This window comes from Sciurus vulgaris, assembly GCF_902686455.1.
Source record: "Sciurus vulgaris genome assembly, chromosome: 10".
In the NCBI taxonomy this organism is placed as follows: domain Eukaryota; kingdom Metazoa; phylum Chordata; class Mammalia; order Rodentia; family Sciuridae; genus Sciurus; species Sciurus vulgaris.
The window spans coordinates 117,967,523-117,987,297 of NC_136470.1; the positions used below are offsets into that span (position 1 = coordinate 117,967,523).

A 19,775-nucleotide genomic window follows, 5' to 3' on the forward strand; every position below is an offset into this window, starting at 1 on the left:
ACCTCAAAAAGTAGATGTGAGGATCAGATAATCAAATGCAAATACTCTGAAAACTTTATATAGTGCAAATGTTAGGTGTTGCTGTGACTTATTACTGAAGGCTTTCAAAAAGGAATGGGATTTCATACAGTTCTCAAAGGTGTCCTGGCAAAAGTGTCCATCATGTGAGACAGTTGGTAGTTTGCCAAAACTATGACTTTTGCCTTTCTATCCTCAAAATTAAGACTTTAGAGAAAGCTGGAAATAGAATTGTGACTTCCCACTCTGCTTCTATTGCAAGAGAAATGTCACCTCTGGAAGCATTCCCAGGCAGTCAGGCACATCTCCCCCTACCAAATATCCATAATTTCTACTTTAGTTCCTCTCAGGTGGTTGTAGTGATTTAGTTACATCTCTCTCCCATCCCAGGCAGTCAGGTAAGAACTAAATATTGCCAGCACCTGTGGTGTGTGGAGGAGCCCCAGGCAGCCTTATGTAAGGAGTGATAAACCTCTTCTCTTGCTTTATGCATCAAGGGGTTCTTGAACTTTGGACTGTATAATGAAAAAGCATGCATGGTCTTATGATAAATTGAATCCATAGAACGAGAATCAAATAACCATAGAACAATACAATATTTTCTTCCTTTTGCATCAAGAAATGGGTGAATATTCTTAATCATTTGCGTGAGCATCAAATCCCTGCCAATCTGGTCTGCTCTGGATTGATCTCCTTTCCAGATTTTGGGGCTGTCTTTGCCTCCTCCCCCACCCTCACCCCCACCATCTTCCTGGTCTTGCACTTGGCCTGGCTGATCTGGATTGGAATGTGGCTTCTTCATTTCAGGCCTTTGATCCTCAGATTTGCTTCAGAACATTCTAAAAGTTATTATTAAGCTCACTTTTTCAGGACACACTCTCCATAGGTCTGATCCTCTGTAAGATATGGGCTGCTTACTCCACTTATTAGCCAGAAATGGTTGTTCTCTCTGCTTAAAGTGTCATGTATTCTTTTCCATTTTTTTGCGATAACTTGAAAAAGGGTGGTCAGAACTCTACCTTTTAGTGATTTAGATCAGACAGATAACATGCTCCTATGAGTAGAATCCCGGATGCCACACAGTTCTGGTCAATACCAGAGGCACACCACAGGCCACCCCAGACTTTGGCAAACATTTAACTGGTTATTGGATGCATAGATGGATGGATAGATGGACGGATGGATGGAGAGACGCAGTTGTCATCGAGAACACAGATTCTTGCACTCACATCCATGAATGAGTTTCTGGAAGGCAGGTGTCCATAAAATTGTACAAGTGTGATCATGTAATAGCATTTTTCTGAAGTGAACATACTAACATTGGTTAGTTGCCTAAAAAGATCTATACATGAAAATATATTAAGGACCACTACTAAAAAGAAATCTGATCTTGATAAAAAGGAAATAAGAAGAGGAAAAAAGTTCAAGAGGCTGAGAAGTTACGAGTAACCTCTTTCCAGAAACCTTCCTGGATTCATCTCATCCATGATCTCTTGGCCTTTAGAGCTTAGTGTGTGTGCCCTTCTTTTGTGTAATGTCCATTTGCTATGCAGTTGTCTTTGGTTCTTTCTCATATGTTGGGGTTGCATTTTAAAATCCCTGATTTGTAACATAACTATACCCCTTCTTAGCACCACCCTTTGTAAAGTTTGTTCTTTACAGTTTTGAGCATTCTTAGGAGAAATGCCTTAAGTGTTGCATCTTTCATACAAATATCTTTAAGAGATGCTTTTGTTTCTTCTTACCACCCTAGAAGATAATTCAGTTCATTTGGGGTAGACTTTAGATCACCTAATCCAATACTGAAATAAAAAATGTTTGCAGTCTTGTTGTGAATGAGGTAAGTGTTTGAAATTAGCCCACCGAAGGGAGTACTTCAACTGCTTTCTGTTAGTTGTGCTGTTGCAGAAAGAAGGGTTTTTGTTTCTCTTATTTTGTCACTAAAGACTCCAGTCCACAAACAAATAACTTGCTCTGTGTTTGTTTTCCTAGGGTCCTAAAGGCATGGCAGGACAGCCTGTATATTCTGTACGTATCTTAATCCTGAAAAAAAAAAAAAAAAAGGAAGAAAATTCTAATCAGTTCTCCAGGAAATAAACACAACCACTGGGCAATCAACTGTACTCATGCTTATTCTTTTCTCTTTTTCTCTTAATATTTACAGCAATGTGATCTGATCAAGTTCATGCGGGACCACAGTCGTGAGTATTTATGTCATGAACAAGTGTGTCAGTGGTTCTGGGCACTTGGGATTGAACCCCACTTAGTATAGGTCTGTGGAATCAGAAGGCTGAACTGATGGTGGAGAAGCCTGTGTAGCAGGATTTCCTCAAGTACCTACTGTGGGGACATCTCACATCAAAGGTGGGAAGAAAGGGGTATTAGTAAAATCATGTGAGCTCATGAGGGGCGATGTGTACTACTGGAAGAGAAGATATGCACGTGGGAGACAATTAGAGACCAACTCAAAAGGTGTGTGAACTTGCTCACATTAGTAATATTAAAATTATGTGCAAAAGGCCTGAGAGGGCATTGTATTAAGGGAATGAACATAGGGGTTTAGGGTTAGTTACTTAGTCAGACTTCATGTCACTCAATTTCTGGTGGTTCTTAAAACTGATAATGAAGTTCCCAAGTCTGTGAAACCAGGGAGTCAGAAACTCAAGAGATGAACCCAGAAAGATGTCTTGGCAAAAGAACAAGGGACAGAAAAGATGACTTTCCAGAGATGGGAAGGGCCTGCCAAATGGTGGCTTAAAAGAAGACAGGAGGAAGCCCATGGAGAAGATCCAAAGAGAGGGGACAGTGTGAAAGGCCTTGACTTGCGAGATAGCAGGGCTCTTTTGGCACAGGACAGGAGGTGAGAACTAGGGCCTGGGACCACTGGGAAGAAAGGGAAGAGCCGTTGTAGGGGGAAGGAGTGTGGTGATCAAGCTCCTTCCAGGCCTTGCCAGTCTTCTCAGTGAAATCAAATATCTTCCCAAGGGAGACCCAGGATAGGTGGAGAGTGCCAGGGAGGTGAAGACCAGTTGTTGGAGGCTTTGGGATTTGAAGGAGAAGTTTTCCAACACTGAATGAAAGAAGTCAGCCAGTAATTAGATGATTGAGGAAAAACAGTTTCTGTTTTATAGTCCTGTAACCACACTGGGTGCTGACAGGACTTGCCTGGGACTCCAGAATGCAAAATGGAGATAGTGACAGGCCTTGAGGGCTTTGTGAATGCATCGCCAAGGCAGACTGGACACCTGGTCCAATATCCTTTGATCTCCAGTCTTGTAGCAGCTCTTTGCCATCCAGGGATAAGGGCCAGATACTGATCTGATGGCTGGGACCCTCCCCTGAGAATAAAATAGATCCAAAAGTCTGGGGGCAACGGGGAGAGAAGGTGGTTGGTCAGCAATAAAACAGGAGGGCCCAAATGGTTTGTGCTTTGGAGGAAGACATGTAAGTAGAAGATGTTTTGATATCCAAATGGATAGATAGATAGATAGATAGATAGATAGATAGATAGAAGTCACACACTAAAAGAGGTAAAGTATTTCCCCCAGAGTCAACCAGGTTCGATAGACTCAATACTAGTAGGTGTGTCTAGATCCATTTGCCTATAACCTTGCTGCTGCGTTTGAAGTTAGCACATGGAAGTTCTCTGTCAGACAAAAGGGATCTGTTTTAGACTTTGCACTGTAGAGGAGGCTGTGGGTTATGCGTGCTGACTGATGACCATCAGCATCTCAGTGGCCTCAGGACTAAGACAAACACAATAGGGTTGAGGAAAGGGGAACCCTTGCTGGGACAGCAGGATAGATGACCGGCTTGCCACCCTTATTATAATATTAACTCTTTTTATTAAATTAGAGGAACGCGATTGCTTCCTAAGAATTGAATAAACTGAACATGGAAATATTCAGGACGGTGGTTTCTTAAAGATTTACCCTCATGTGGCTCAGATTTACAAAGTAAATCAGAGACACCAGATGCTGTTTTCTCAGAGAAACCCTTGGGTGTTTTTTTTTTTTTTTTTTTTTTTTTTTTTTTTCTCCTTTCTTCTTTCTGAATGTGGGTATCAAGCAAACAGAGGAGCTATATTTTTTACTCTGAGGCAAAGTTCATTTGAAAATCCCCTCATTGTTCCACAGGAAAATAGAGGTTCCCAAGGTGTTCATCAGGGTAGAAAACAAGACCCCATATTTCAGTCTTACATTGCCAGATGACTCTCTGAAGGCTGTAAGAAGAGAGACAAAACAAATTGAATTTCAGCTATCTTGTCATTTAATCTGAGCCTCATCTATTCTAAGACAAGTGATCAGTGTTTTTACTTCACCCAAAATTCTGCTCAGGTCAGCTGGCCCTGGCTCACAGAGGCAAAAGGTTAGGAAGTTTCATAAGTCAAGAAAATTCTGTGACATCTTCTTAATCCTTTAACCTTGGATTCCTATGATGTAGAAATTAGCCTCATTTTCAATTACAGTCAAAGAAAATCTTAAGACATTGTTGAAGCTTTGTTTTGGATTATTTTTGGTCTGTGTTCCCAAAATGTAACAGTCTATTTTTTTCTCTTTTTTATAGCTTGTTGGAAAGGTAAGTGTTCTTACCATACTATTTCTTGCTGAAATAATATTGCATCTGGATAAGACCAATTTGAGAGAAACCCTTACCTCCCTGGGAAAATGGACGTCTTCCTTCTATGCAGATACTTGTCTTGTTTTCTTATAACTGTCAATGTCATGTGTGACCCCATTGTAACCTGAAGTGCCCTGCCCCACCCCCTTCATACTATTGTCCTTTCTAGGTTCCATCATGGTTTTTAATTTGATCTCTTCACAGAGTAGTCCTGTGTTGCTGGGGGAGCCAGGGAACAGGGTTCTGACTGATGCATACTCCACTGCTCTGTCTGCTCCTGTCTTTGTTGAAATTGTCACCATCTTAGACATGCAATGTGACCTTTCCTCCCCCAACCCACCTTAGCACCTGTCACCTCACCAAGTGCCCACCACTTATAAACCCTGCCCTGCCTGTGGATGGTATGTCTAAGGCCTAGACTCCAGTTAGTGTTGCGTGACTCCTTAGATCCCTTGGATAACATGGCCACTGAAGCCAGCTAGGTCAACTTTGAGACCTCCTGGTCTTCAGGAAGCTTGCTAAAGTAGACCCTCAGGATCTTTGAGCTCATTCCAAAGGCTGGAACCTTTCACTTTAATTCTGTAAAAAATACCTTGCAAGTGATAAATGCTCAATCAGACTTCATGGATTTGGATAAAATGCATCAGGTACTGTACAGGGCACTGGGAGGAGGGAGAAAATACAAATAGAAATCAATTCCACCTTCTAGGAGATCCTGTGAATATGTGGGTTTTAAAAATGCTTTTCAACCACTTTGCCAATCATTTTTAGCACAGAGTTGAAAAATAAGGAATACCTCAATTTTCTTATTCTATTTTTAGTATCAGTTTTCATATTTAAAAAATTCTCTACAGTAAAGTTCCTTGATTCAAAACAAATATCTAAATCAATACTTTTCTATTATATTATCCAAGAATAGTGGTTGAGATGCAGAATCCTTTGAGTTTAATGTGCTTTGGGTATTAGCCAGATTGGGGAACAGCCTAAGTAAAGTTGATTTTTTTTTTGTTTTGTTTTGTTTTTGGTAATCTTTTTTCAGACTTTAACAAGAACATCTAAAAATTAGGTTCGATGCATAGGGAAGACTCTGTAGGAAATTCCTAAAGTTCAGTTATCCTAAATCTCTTAGTATTGAGTTGGGAATCACACGCCATACCATTTTAATAATAGCTCATTGCTAACCTTCTTTGGCCCAAGCTGTTCCCTCTGTCCTCCCATCCTGGCCTTCATTCAAAGGCCATCTTCCACAAAGCCCTTGATATAGCCCCTCTTGAGGAACAGCCTCTGTCCTCTGAGCTCTCACTGAGAATAGTCACTCTGTACTTTACAGTGTGAGGATGCATTCCAATCTACATTTCTTGAGGGCAGAGCTGTGTTTGACTCCTGTGTGTACACGTTTCAGAATTTGTTGCCTAAGTGGATGAATATCTGCCAAATGACTTCATCATTTATAAATCATTTTGAAGGTGTTTTATAGGAGAAGAGATTTTCAAAATCCCCCCAAAACCATAATTTCCTCTTACACATTTAAAAATTTTGTGTACAGTAACATTCAGTTTTTGGTGTGCATGCAGTTGTAATACCTGCATAGATTCATATAAACACTACTTCAATCAGAACACAGAAAGAACTCCCCCCCATCTCTTCATAAAGAGCAGACTAATAGTGGGTTATGAAGTCTGAACAATATATAGCAAAATATTAATGCTCTACACTTACATAACACCTTCAAGTTGACAAAGCAGGCTCCTTATTTTTTGGGCGGACACCCCCACACCTAGAGCTGAAATTCTTGCTTCTCCTGTGTGCACCAGCTGCCCTGGGGTAAAGAGCATGGGAAAGACTTTGATCAGTGAAATAACGAAACACTTGTGCTTCTCATTTTTGTAGAAAAGTGTCCAGCATATCCAACAGAGCTGGTGTTTGCCCTGGACCAGTCCTCTGATGTCACTGAACAAAGATTTAATGAAATAAAGGACATCGTCACTTCCATCGTCAATGATCTTCACATCAGAGAAAATAATTGTCCGGTGGGAGCAAGAGTTGTTGTGGTTTCCTACGACTCAGACACCAGCTATCTCATCCGTTCATCTGACTACCGCAGCAAGAAGCAGCTCCTCCAGCTTCTTTCCCAAGTAAAATACCAAGTCCCTACGGAGGCCCGGGACATTGGGAATGCAATGAGGTTTGTGGCCCGCAATGTTTTCAAGCGGACGTATGCAGGAGCCAATGTGGAGAGAGTTGCTGTGTTTTTTAGCAACGGTCAAGCCGTCAGTAGGTCATCCATCCTCGCAGCGACCATGGAGTTCAGTGCCCTGGATATCAGTCCTGCGGTCTTTGCCTTTAATGAAAGAGTTTTCCTTGATGAAGCTTTTGGGGTAAGACTTTCCCTTGGCTCCATCTTTATTTTTAAGGTAGGGGCATGTAACAGCAGCACGGAAGTGATGGGGAGCCAGGGGAGGCATATGCCTCTGGTCCCCTTTGCAGTTTTTGTGACTGTTTTGTTGTCGGTGTCCGTGAAATCCAAAACCTGACAATAACAACGGTCAAGAACAGTGCAGACACGTTTGCCCAGCTCCCGCGGCCTGCTTGGTCCTGGCATCGACAGTCATGCATTCTCACAGTGCTCTGAAGGGAATGTGGCTGTTGTCTCTGTGTTAAAAAGGAGAAAGCGCTTCTCTTATTACTAAAGATGGTGGACATTTTCTCATATGTTTGTTGATTGCTTAAAGATCGTCTTCTGTGAAGTGTCTGTTCATATCCTTAGCCCATTCGTTGATTGGGTTATTTGTATTCTTGGTGTAGAAATGCAAATCAAAACTATCCTAAGATTCCATCTCACCCCAATTAGAATGGCGATTATCAAGAATACAAGCAACAACAGGTGTTGGCGAGGATGTGGGGAGAAAGGTACACTCATACATTGCTGGTTGGGACTGCAAATTAGTGCAGCCACTCAGGAAAGCAGTGTGGAGATTCCTCAAAAAGCTTGGAATGGACCCACCATTTGACCCAGCTATCCCACTCCTTGGCCTATACCCAAAGGACTTAAAATCAGCATACTACAGAGATACAGCCACATCAATGTTCATAGCTGCTCAATTCACAGTAGCTAGATTGTGGAACCGACCTAGATGTCCTTCAATTGATGAATAGATAAAGAAACTGTGGTGTATATATATATATATATATATATATATACACACACACAATGGAATATTACTCAGCTATAAAGAATAATAAAATTATGGCATTTGCAGGCAAATGGATGAAATTGGAGAATATCATGTTAAGTGAGATAAGCCAATCTCAAAAATCCAAAAGAGGAATGATCTCACTGATAAGCGGATGATGACACTTAATGGGGGGTGGGAGGGGGGCAAGAATGGAGGAAGGAGGGACTGTATAGAGGGAAAAGAGAAGTGGGAGGGGTGGAGGGGACAAAAAAAAATAACAGAATGAATCAAAAACTATTACCCTAGGTAAATGTATGATTACACAAATGGTATGCCTCTACTTCATGTACAGAGAAACAAGATGTATCCCACTTGTTTACAATAAAAATGAATTAAAAAAAAAATGAGAAAGTGCAGGCCCAGAGTATTCTGGTGACTTATCCGCTTCTGTCCAGCTACTGAGAAGCTAAATCAAGAATCAAATTGAACTCTGTCTGAAATACAGGGCCACGATCATGTTCCTCTATGGCCATCTGCGGGCCAGTGTTTCTCAGCTTTGTCATCGGCTCACTGAATCTTATTAAGAAGTTGGTCTTAACCTGTGATAGATAAAGTTCAGGGGATCTCTGATCCCCTAAAATGGTTCAAAACATTTGATATGTGTGAACATAAGAATTTCTGTCACTTTCAGATCAACAGATTTTGGAGGATTAATGCTCCCCTCCACTTTCCCCTAAGAACCTCTCCATTTAAGGTCCAGTGGCATTTATAGGTATTCAGATGATCCACGGAGTACTTGTTTCTGGAGCTGGATGAAACCATCATGTTGTTAAATACACACACACACACACACACACACATATATATATACATATTTCTACAGTGAAAATACAGAAAAGCTCTCTATAATGTGGAGAGAATCAATCTGCTAACACGCCTAGGAATTTTCTGGAAGTAAGAGCCACAGAAAGAGTCCTAATAGATTCTGACAAAAAGGATTATTGAAGTCGAGGTCCTGTGGTTTTCAGTCTTCCTGCTGCCTGAATTTTTCTCTCTGGAGGAAATAAGTGACATTTCTGCTTTTAGAGCTGCATCACCTTCTAGAAAAAGAGAAATCTGAAGATGAACGTCAAATTCAGTCTTATCCTCTGACAGGACCAAGCCCAAACCCCATGGAATCCCCAGCAGAAAAAGGGCTCCAGCCTCTCTTGTTAGCAAGTCCCTCGTAATTCATAATTCACAGCATCTACAGAACTGACCCAGAAAGTTAGTATCACTCTGCTCTTACCAGATGATAACCTCACATGTGAATTCTGTGTCACGCCTGAGCAAGGCTCCATTTTGGCACGAACATCCCTGCCTCTTCACTCTTCTCCACTCGGAGTACTCCCTGACCCTCTGCCCTCACCCCTCCTTGACACACTGCCTCATTCTGAAGGCACTGCACTGTTACCCTTCTGTCTAAGGGTGTCTGTTCCTCCATATATCTAGCAACACTGAATTATATCTATCAGGTTTTAAAAATTATTGCCAATATGATAGGTTACAAAGAGTATCCCATTGTTGTTGCTTTGATCAATATCTTTGTGCAACATTGAACTTTTTTTGGTAAGTTTATTGACTATTTTCATTGTCCTGCAGAAATACCACCTCACATTTCTTGTATCGCTTATGTTTTATGGTATTTCTTTTGACGAGTCTACTCTAAAACACTTCGCCTCACCATTTTTATCTCTGTACTCTAAGTGGAATTTAGACTTGCAATGTCCCCCTGATGTTCTAGAAAATTCTTAAAGAAAATTACTAAAGTTGTGGTAGATGAAATCTTTATAAACCTTATTTTCTCTGTGGAATATGTATTTGTAGTCAGCCCATGAGTTTTCATCATATGAAGTTGGAAAAAATATGATCAGAGTTTTTAGGGACTCACATACCCCTAAAGTGTAAGAGTTTATTATTGCTGGAAGAGATTCACTGTCTAATAGACAACAAAATTTCCCTGTCATTCTAATCAGAAGGAAAAAAATTCAACTTTGTCAGCCCAACTTCTCACTTCAGCTACTACTCTATGTCCTGGCTTCCCATACAGCAATATCTTTAGGAAAAAACATTGTCTACATTTGCTGTCTGCAGTGCTTCTCCTTGCATTCTCTCTTGAACTAACCCTGGTCATGTTTTCTTACCTATTACTCTCCTAAAACTCCTCTTGTCAAAGTCAGCAATGATCTCCGTGTTCCTGCACCAGAGGCTGGTTCCAAGTCCACCGCTCATTTGACTTACTAGCAGTACATGACATCATCCTTCTTCCCACCTTCTCTTGGAAACATTTTCTCCCCACTGGCTTTTAGTATCCTTCATTTTTCTGGTTTTCCTCTGACCTCATTAGTTTCCCCTACTTGGTCTAGTTTTCTGATGCCTTTTCATTTTCCTAACTTTGAAACGTTGGAGTTCCCAACAGTCATACCTCAGCCCTCTTCCCTATCTGCTCTTGGTCTCTTGAAGTTTTCACCCGTACACATAGTTTTAAATATCCTCAATAGTAGAAATTTATATTTCCCATTGAAACCATGATCCTGAACTCTGGATCCACATGTACAGCAGCCAACTCAGCACTTCCACTTGCATGCCTAATGGATATTTCAAACGTACCAGGTACAATGTGAAACTCTGGCTTCCCCCCCCAATATTCAACATCTCAACTAATAAAAATTCCATCCTTCTACTTACAGTCATTCGTAACTCCTCATCTTTTCTTACATCTAACATCCTTAATTTTAGTATGTGTAAATATTAAAATTCTTAATTTTAGTGTATGTAAAAACACACACCCATATATGTGTGTGTGGGCGGCATGCTTAATTTTATATTATATATATATAAAATGTGTGTATATATTAAAGTGTATATAGGTACACACACTTGAGTATATTGGTATTCATAAATAAATACCTAGAATTTAATACTCATGTAAATACTAGTGTTAAATAATTGTATAAGTACTAGTATTGGTATTATTAGTAAAATTATAATTGAGAGTTGGGCCACTTCCTAGCATCTACCCCTTTGATATTGATGCAAACACCCATCACCTCTTGCCTGGACTTTGCAATCACTTTTTCATTAGTGTCTTCACACCTAGTCTTGCTCTGTTATAATCTGTCTCAATGCAAAAGCCAGAGTAATCCTGTTAAACACTAGGTTGTTCCTCTGTTCAGAATACCCCAGGGTCTCCTCAGTTCTGAGTTAAAGCTAAGACCTTTACAATGACCAGCACTGTAAACTCCAAGTGATCTGCCCCAGGCCCTCTTCTAATCTCTCTGATCTCACTTTCTTCTTTCCTTGCTCTCAATTTCTCCATCCCCTGTGACAGTCCTTGGCACTGACCCTCAAGTGAGCCAAGCACACTCCCTGCTTCCCAGGAGCCTTCCCATGACTGTTCTCTGTGTCCCAAATTCTCTTCTCCCAGATATGATTACTCCCCGTCTTTTGAATTTTTGCCTAGATGTTACTTTTCCAGTGAATTCTATTTAAATGTCACTTCAACAGCTCTCATCCCTCTTACTCTGCTTTTTTTCTATAAATATTATTATACCAAACATATGAGGCAATTTACTAATTTATCATGTATCTCATCCCAGTAGAATTTAGAGTGGAGATTTTATCTGGGATGTCTATATCCCCAGCCACAGAACTGTACGTAAAACATTGTAGGCGTTCAATAAGCATTTGGCTCACCCCTGTGAATAAATTTCCTTAGTTCATCAAGTCAGCATTTAGTCTTTGCATATGGGACTGACAGGGCCAAATACAAAGTAATACCCCAAAGATCGAGTTTCATAAAAGTAATTGTATAATGTAGAAATGTAGTAAATACTTTCTAGCCATAAGGCCAGAATACTTATTAAAATGTCGTAATGCTCAGAATTTTACAGAAAAGGAAGGTGTGACTTTTCTAACCCTTTAATTTTCTGAGGGAGAAAGAAAGCAAGAATGAATGTCTGTGTGGATTGAGAACTACCCTCATTACCACCTGGGAATGACTGATAGATTATGTCATTGTGATCAAAGTATTTGTCTTTCCTGGGGCCTCACACAAAGTAAATGTCCCCCAAACACATATTGGCTCACTGAATGAATGAATGCTGTATAGTGCCCATTTCAGTGAGCATTAAGACAAAAAATTAATCAAGAAACAAGTGAAATTAGTGTATGACCAAGAATTTTAAGTAAACTTAGTGTCTTCTGTCTACTGCCTTTTGAGATAGACTTCTAATTGGAATCTATGACTGAAAAGTTCCACTTAACATCTTCTAAATAGAGTGGAGCAGGAATAGTTGGTATCACTACTTAGAGAAGCTAAAGGAAACTTGTAAATGTAAGTTTTCTGGAGGGTCCAACTTCAGAAGCTAGAGTTTAATCAGAAGCATGTAAAAATTTGGTCCAGATTTGCAGGTACAAGAAGAAGAGATTTTGACTTGCCCTTGTGAGAACCTGAATCGAGTCAGGTTATCTTATAGAAGCTTTTTTTTTTTTTTTTTTTTTAATCATAAAATAGGGATGCCAATACTTGTTCTGGGCATGCTTTTGGAGGGATAATGCTTAGGATAAAAGGGAGAGAGAGTGTGCTTGCATGTTTGATGTGTGAAAATATACTAAATAAAGCAAGGGATGGTAATGCAAAGTGCTAGTGATTAATTGGGTGTTTTTCAAAAGTGATTCTTATAGTGAGTATATAATGTTTCCTTGTAATGACTTAAAAAATGGGCAAACAAGCATTTATTTCCTTTTCCATGCAGTTTGACAACACTGGAACATTTCAGGTGATTCCAGTTCCTCCAGATGGGGACTATGAACCACTGGAAAGGCTGCGTCGCTGCACACTTTGCTATGGTAAGACCAATGAAAGGAATTTACTGTGCTGAAAGCTTAAATGCCTCCTGGGTAAGTTACTGGATCTGATTTTGTCAGATTTCTATTTTTTGATTGTAGGGTCTATTTTCAATTTTTCCTGTTTTGGAAAACACCATATGTCAGGATTTCAATCCCTGTAGTGTTTGGAGTTTCCATAGAATGTAAAAATTGGTTTAGAAAATTATCCCAGCTGATGTAGCATGTCTGGAAGACAATTTGGTAGTTATTAATTCAAAACCTCTAAAAGATTGAAAATATATTCTGAACAAGTTTAGGCAGGACTGTGGACTTCAGGTATACTTGCTACCTAAATCTTTTTCAACACAGACCCCAAATTGTCTGCTAGTGGTCACAGAAATACTGGGATGTTGAAAACTCCTTATTAGTATGAATGATGTGAAATTTGAGATGCATTGATCAGATGATTAATTCTTGGTAATTAGTCACTGAATCCCTCGACAAAGATCTTAAGTGTTTAGTGCTAAAATCCAACTCATGATGCGTATTTCTGTGTATTTTCAGATAAATGCTTTCCAAATACTTGTGCTGAAGAGATTTTTTTACCTGAAGATTCCTACATGGATGTAGCCTTCCTCTTAGACAATTCTCAACAAGTAGCAAATGATGACTTTAAGGCCATGAAAACCTTGATGAGCTCAGCAATCGACAACTTTGACATTTCTTCAAACCCTTCTGTCTCAGACTCTGGGGATAGGATTGCCTTGCTGAGCTATTCTCCTTGGGATAGTTCCAGGAGAAAGAAGGGTACAGTAAAGGCAGAGTTTGACTTTACAACTTATGACAGCCAAGTCCTCATAAAGAGTCACATCCAGACTTCCCTCCAACAGCTAGATGGAGGAGCCACCCTTGGTCATGCCCTGCAATGGGCCATGGAAAACCTCTTCCCAGGAACACCCAACTTACGCAAACACAGGGTCATCTTTGTGATCTCAGCTGGAGAAAATCATGAGAGAAAGGAATATGTGAAGAAGATGGCTTTGAGAGCCAAGTGTCAAGGCTATGTCTTGTTTGTGATTTCTCTGGGCCCTACACATAAAGACAACATTGAAGAATTAGCCAGCTACCCACTTGATCACCATCTGATACAGCTTGGGAAAATGCATAAACCAGATGTGAATTATGTCATAAAGTTCTTAAAACCATTTGTATACTCGGTCAGACGTAAGTCATTATTTGGTGGTTTTCCTTTGTTTTAATAAGCTAGTATTTGCTCATAGTATTGATAACCTAATGTTATCCTTGTATCTACTGCTAATCCATATATATGAATCAGATGATGAGATGGGGGCAGGGGTGGGTCATATCCTGGTTATATCCTATTTATGACCCTGGTCACACAATGATGAGAACTTTTCCACAATAGAGTTTCTTTTAGCGAAAATCAGACCAGTAGAAAGCACGGAGTGACTAGAGGTTTCCTGAGTCACACTTGTTTGATTTGAAGGGGTTCCAGCAGTTCTGAGATGGTCTCCAGTATAGGCACTTAAATACAAGTTTTACCTGCTGTACCTGGTTTATTGACAACTTTGGCATACCCTGGAGTCCTGTGTGGGGAAGTAGAGATGGCACAGTCGTGTGCTCCTCTCAAAGTGTGAACATACAAATCACATAGAAATTCTGTTAAAAATGCAAGTTCTGATTCAGTATGTCTAGAAATTCAGGGTAAGCATCTATAAACTTTTAAAGCAATTTGACATTGATTGCTGTAGCATGCAAGTACATGGATCAGTGGACTGGTCTTATTGAAAAGGAATTAGAGAAAAAATATCAGTCTCCCAAGAATTAGAAATAAAAATACCTTGTCATCTACCACAAATGATTTGAGAGAAACCTTCTCTTAGAGAAACAGTTCTCAGAATGTGAGTTGGTTCTTTTGCCCCAGGCGACAACTAGAAATGTCTGGAAATATTTTTTAATTATTACAACTTGGGAATGCTACTACCTTCAAATTGATAGAGGTTAAGGATGCTGCTAAACCTCCTACAATTCATAGGGCAGATTCCCCCTGCACACACACATACCAATAAGAAACAACTCAACCCCAATTGTCAATAGCATTATGTGTGAGAACTCCTTCTATTATTTTGTTTTCCATTACTATAATGAAATATCTGAGGTGAATAACTTATAAAGAGCAAAATTTTTGGTTTATGATTCTGAAGTTTACAAATCCAAGGTCAAGAGGTCCCATCGCTTTGGGCCTCTAGCAAGGGTAGCACATCATGTGAAGTAGTTGGCGGAGCAAAGACACTTACAGCATGAGCCAGAAAGCAAGAGAGCCAGGAAGGGACCGAGTGCCACAAACACCTTCGAAGGCACACCCTCAGTGACCTAAGGACCTCTCACCAATCCCCGCCTTCTAAAGATGCACTGAACCTCCTTCCCCACTCTTGGGATCAAACTTTTAACTCATGTGCAAAAGACATGTTTGGGTAACCCTAAGATGGTGGCTGGCATTGAACCAAGAGGTGGTGCATAGTTAGTGTTAACACGGCATGATCTACTTTTGCCTGATTAGTTAATGTCTCCTTTGTGCTAGTGGTCAACAGATGTTCCTCATTCTTAATTAGTACTGTAGTGCCTGTTCAACCATGCTACTTAATCCTAAACTGATTGGCTGCCTTAGGTATATAAGACACACACCTATAGGAAGCACCATCGTATAAGCAGCACCTCTGATAGATGGCAGAAGGCAGATCACAGATCACAGATCACAGTACGCAGGATGCACCATAGACACGCCTTTAGCACGCACTTCTAGCATGCACCTTTAGGACACAGGATGCAGGATGCACCTTTAAGAAGAAGCAGCAGAACTTTAAAAAGAAGTAGCGTCTCTGAAAGTGTAACCTCTCTCTCTTAAGCAAAGTCTCTTTCTCTCTTATGCAAAGCCTTTCTCTCTCTCTCCTCTCAAAGCCTCTCTTCCTCTATAAGCTAGGGAATAAGTGAACAAGCAAGAAAGCAGCGCACTAAAGAGAAAGATAGAAGTAGTTTGTTTCCAGTCCACCTCCGATAAATACCCGCGCAATTGTTGCTGCAGGCGGTAACAATATCTGTGGGACTGTTGCCACGGGCGGTGACACTCATGAACCTCTAGGGGACATTTATCTAAACCATAGCACTGCCTTCTAGAAGATCCCACAATATGGGAGCTGAGCCTCTTCTTTCTAGGAACCCAACAGGTTTGGAGCTAGATTCTTCTGGAACCAATCCCAACCACTCCATAAGTTAAAGTGTCTCTTGGATTCAAGCAATGTCCCAGCACCACTGCAGTGAGAATGTCTTGCAAGGTCACTCCTGATTGCAGAGAAAGCTCCACTTTCTCCTGTGACTCATACTCAATCGGAGAATCCATTTTTGCCTTCTTGGGAAGCTACGTTATTTCCTGGAACCTTATATGTCCTCAATTGTATCATGTAAAGAAGAAGAAAAAACATGCTTCCAATTAAATTTTGGCACCAACTCTCCTTTAAAAAAATTTTATTTTATTTTAAAGTAATTGGAATTTCTTTTAGATGTGTACTACTATATATCGCTCCTATGCATGCATTAAAAGGAAATATGTGTGAAATAGACGGGTTATGGCATTCCTAAAACTTCTTCTCTTTCAGAATTTGACTCTTCTGAATGTCAAAAATTCAGCATTCAGAAGTTTTGTTGATACTGTCATTGATATCCAACTCTCCCCATGCAGTGTTGTTTTTTGTGCCATTAAGAAAGATGATAATGCAGCATTTTTTTAAAAGTTCATAAAATAACTCAAAGCAGTTGGTGCTGGGCTCTTGAGTGGCTTCGCAGTTATGCAGAGGTGACTTACTTTTGACTTCCACCGGTGCATTGTTACTAAATACATCTAATTCACTGCCTTCCCAGAAACACTGCTTTTGTAGCAGTTAAAAAACTGGTCTACCAACACTTCTGGGATTTTTTTCCAAAGTGCTGTCCTTGATTCTACAAGGTTTGGTGTTGACACATGTGCTGTTCCTACACTCACAGACAATGAAAACTCCATCATATTTCTTGCCTGACCACCAACAAGAGTCAGATGCAATCGACCAGAAGACATATTCTCATTTTAGACACATAGAAAAAAGAAAAAAAAATGTTCATCTTAGAATCAGAGAAATGTGACATTCTCTGAGATATTTTCATGGAGTCATGGATCAGTCAATGATCGAAAGCCTCCTTTAATTTATTACTTTCCTGAATGAGGAGAAAAATCATGAACTTCTCAATATTCTACAACCTGTAAAACAACATCAGGACAAGTATAAAGGAACATATAATTTTGGCCAGTAAGTGAAAATTTTTTCATAGGAAATTAGTGTTCATTGGTGCAGAAGCACAGAAATAGCATCATGTAATAAAACATGATCTTTCCTAGGTTTGATCCAGTAGCATAAGTCTGAGAGGAAAAGCTTTGCACAATCAGAATAGAATGTCTCTGAGATTTTGTTCACCTGGACTTGTGGGAAGCCTGTGTCTCTGCATGACAATTAACCCTCAGATAAACAACTTGAGATCTTTCTCCATGATCCTGTAATTCTTTAGCTGCTAAAACATTCTGAAATCAACTATTTCTAGTTGTTCCTATTTTCTGTTTTCACTGTAGCCAAATTCTGTTGTGACAGGTTATTTAACATTTATTGCTTCAAGGGGATTCCTTTTGATTCCTCTTTACCTAGCAAACCCAACTCCTAATTCAAAAATCTAACTATAACTTTGTTCTCTCAATAGGAGGATTCAATCAGTACCCACCACCAATGCTGGAGAATGCCTGCAGGCTCATCAGTTTCGGGGAGGATGGTCAGACCAGTGGTTTCCAGTGAGTTGGAAAGCTGTTATATTTACAAGTGGCTCATAATTGACTGATGGGTGTCTTGCTGGCTGCTGACAGGTTATTAGACTGAGAAAACCAGCAAGGTCTCTGAAGTAAAGGCTCATTGTATATTCCGTTGTCTATAGCAGAAGTTACATATTGAGCACACTTCCTGCTTTGATGTTTTTGTGAGCTTTATGACAATCTTGCCTTTAATAAATTCATGGCTTCCTCAGGAATTTCTGTACTGAAATTCACCCCAGAATAGAACCCATAATTTATCATGAACCTTGCTTAACCTCACTTCCCAGTTCTCCCCATCCTGAGGCTCTGGGTTCTTGCTGAATGGACCGTGTCTTTCTGGTATGAACTAAGCCCCACGGGTCTCTGTTCAACCACTTGGGACCCTGTTCCTTCCCATCTTTCATGGCTCAGAATGAAGCTGTCTCCTCTTTGAAACATCTTTACTCCCATTCAAAATCCATAGGCCTCTTTTTCGTACCTTTTTATACCTCTGCCAAGGTATTTATGATGTATCCCCAATGTATTATCTTGTTAAAACTTGGGGCTGCATATAATTTATTGTTTCATCCCAAAAAAATTGCATTAAAAATCTCACAACATAATTGCACATGCAGATAATTTTACCTAACATTATGTCCTAAATGAAAATATAAATAATTAATCTGGGTGCATCTTGACCCTCAGATTGGGTGAGAGTGACCCATCTTGATTGCTCTTTGCTTCTTAGGAACTTCCCCAAGTTTGGATCCTTGTGTGAAGCCTTGTGGAAATCCAGGTCTAGACCTATAATTGCCATCTCCTCAATTAAGCAAATGAGCTTCTCTGAAGAGAGAAGTCTTCTTAGATACATCCAGAAGCAAAATAGCAAGGGTCCCCCACAGTCTATGCAAGTTCACATTTCTCTAACAGCCAACTTCGTGTCCTTGGTAGTTCAATGGAGAAGTATCCAGCGGCCAGTACTTTCTGAAGGACAGTATGGCCCTAATGTCATGTAAAAGCAGTGTTTTCCAAACCTGAGTAAACTATAAATTTATTTAAAAGAAAGCAATCCTCACAGGACTGCAGACAAAATATTATGTTATTTAGACATGTACAAACATAAATCTAGCTGTAAATACTATATGCTTATAGTTTTTATGTAGCTATTAAACACAAAACAAGTTTAAACATCAAATTCAAACAAACTCAGTAAGACAAAACCCTAATTTTCAAGTCATGGGTGATTCTGCTTTACCAAAACTAATAGAAATTTTAAAATATGATATATTTTAGTAAATATGTAAAATATGGGACATGCTGCAGTGGTGTCTATGCTGGTCACCTTTACTAATGAATTAATTTCTTATCACTATGCTCACCTGCATGACAGCTAATTATCCACACAGTGTGTTACAATGTCATTTGATTTTTGCTTGGTGTAAATGTATTTTTCATGTATGTCTGACTATTTTTTTTCTTTCATCATTAATTCCCCACAGTTAAAGTAGAACTTCTGGGTGCCAAATACGGGTATCAAACATAAATGCAACATGAACATTGAAATTACATAAAATTACATGATCAAGAGCAAACTTATATAAAGTGTTTTATCATCTAAATAGAAACATTCTTAAATTATAACAGACAACTCTTAAACTGCCAAGAATTAAATGTCTTCACCATTTTAAGAGGCACTGATATCAACAGGATATCTTTATGTAGTCTCACTCTTCTTAGAGAAGTGCTTAGTAAATTAAATGACTATTTTCTGTGGTGATTGGTATTAATCTGAGACATAATAAGGTTATTCCAGATAACCTATGGTTGAATTTTTTGTCATTTATCTGTAATTCTATGCAAATCAGACTGGCTTAGTCTAAGAAATATTTCATAAGTTATAAGCATATATGGGAAAAAGAAGAATAAACAAAAATTTTATTAGTTTTTTTAAAAAAGTAATGTGCATAGCAAGTCTATTATTTGATTAAAAAGAACTTAGATTTTTAAAAGTTTTTACTGATACATTATAATTATACATAAAAGTGGGATTCATGTGACATATTTGCACATAATCTACTCAATTTCCTTCCCTGGTGCTTCCCCTTTCTCTTCCCTTCCCCCTCCCCAGAGTCCCTTCCTTTGCTCTACTATGAGCTTAGTTTTTTTTACCACCCAAATACTTTCCCTTTAAGAAATAATTAAAGAAT

The 19,775-nt window shown here is 39.4% G+C and overlaps 2 protein-coding genes across 2 annotated transcripts in view; both read left to right on the top strand.

Moving 5' to 3' along the window:
- Positions 1 to 10,738, top strand: part of LOC306638144 (uncharacterized protein) — a 148,725-nt gene extending 137,987 nt beyond the window's left edge. The window contains exon 3 of the transcript XR_013757394.1: positions 10,724 to 10,738. The gene's annotated coding sequence lies outside the window, so the exon portion shown is untranslated. The remainder of the gene's footprint in view (positions 1 to 10,723) is intronic.
- The window catches only part of COL6A5 (collagen type VI alpha 5 chain), a 149,322-nt gene that overhangs the window by 106,173 nt on the left and 23,374 nt on the right, over positions 1 to 19,775 (top strand). Inside the window, exons 30-36 of the mRNA XM_079101329.1 lie at positions 2,011 to 2,046; positions 2,183 to 2,219; positions 4,585 to 4,596; positions 6,529 to 7,016; positions 12,611 to 12,704; positions 13,248 to 13,907; positions 17,484 to 17,571. Coding sequence (XP_078957455.1) covers positions 2,011 to 2,046; positions 2,183 to 2,219; positions 4,585 to 4,596; positions 6,529 to 7,016; positions 12,611 to 12,704; positions 13,248 to 13,907; positions 17,484 to 17,571 — 1,415 coding nt within the window. The remainder of the gene's footprint in view (positions 1 to 2,010; positions 2,047 to 2,182; positions 2,220 to 4,584; positions 4,597 to 6,528; positions 7,017 to 12,610; positions 12,705 to 13,247; positions 13,908 to 17,483; positions 17,572 to 19,775) is intronic.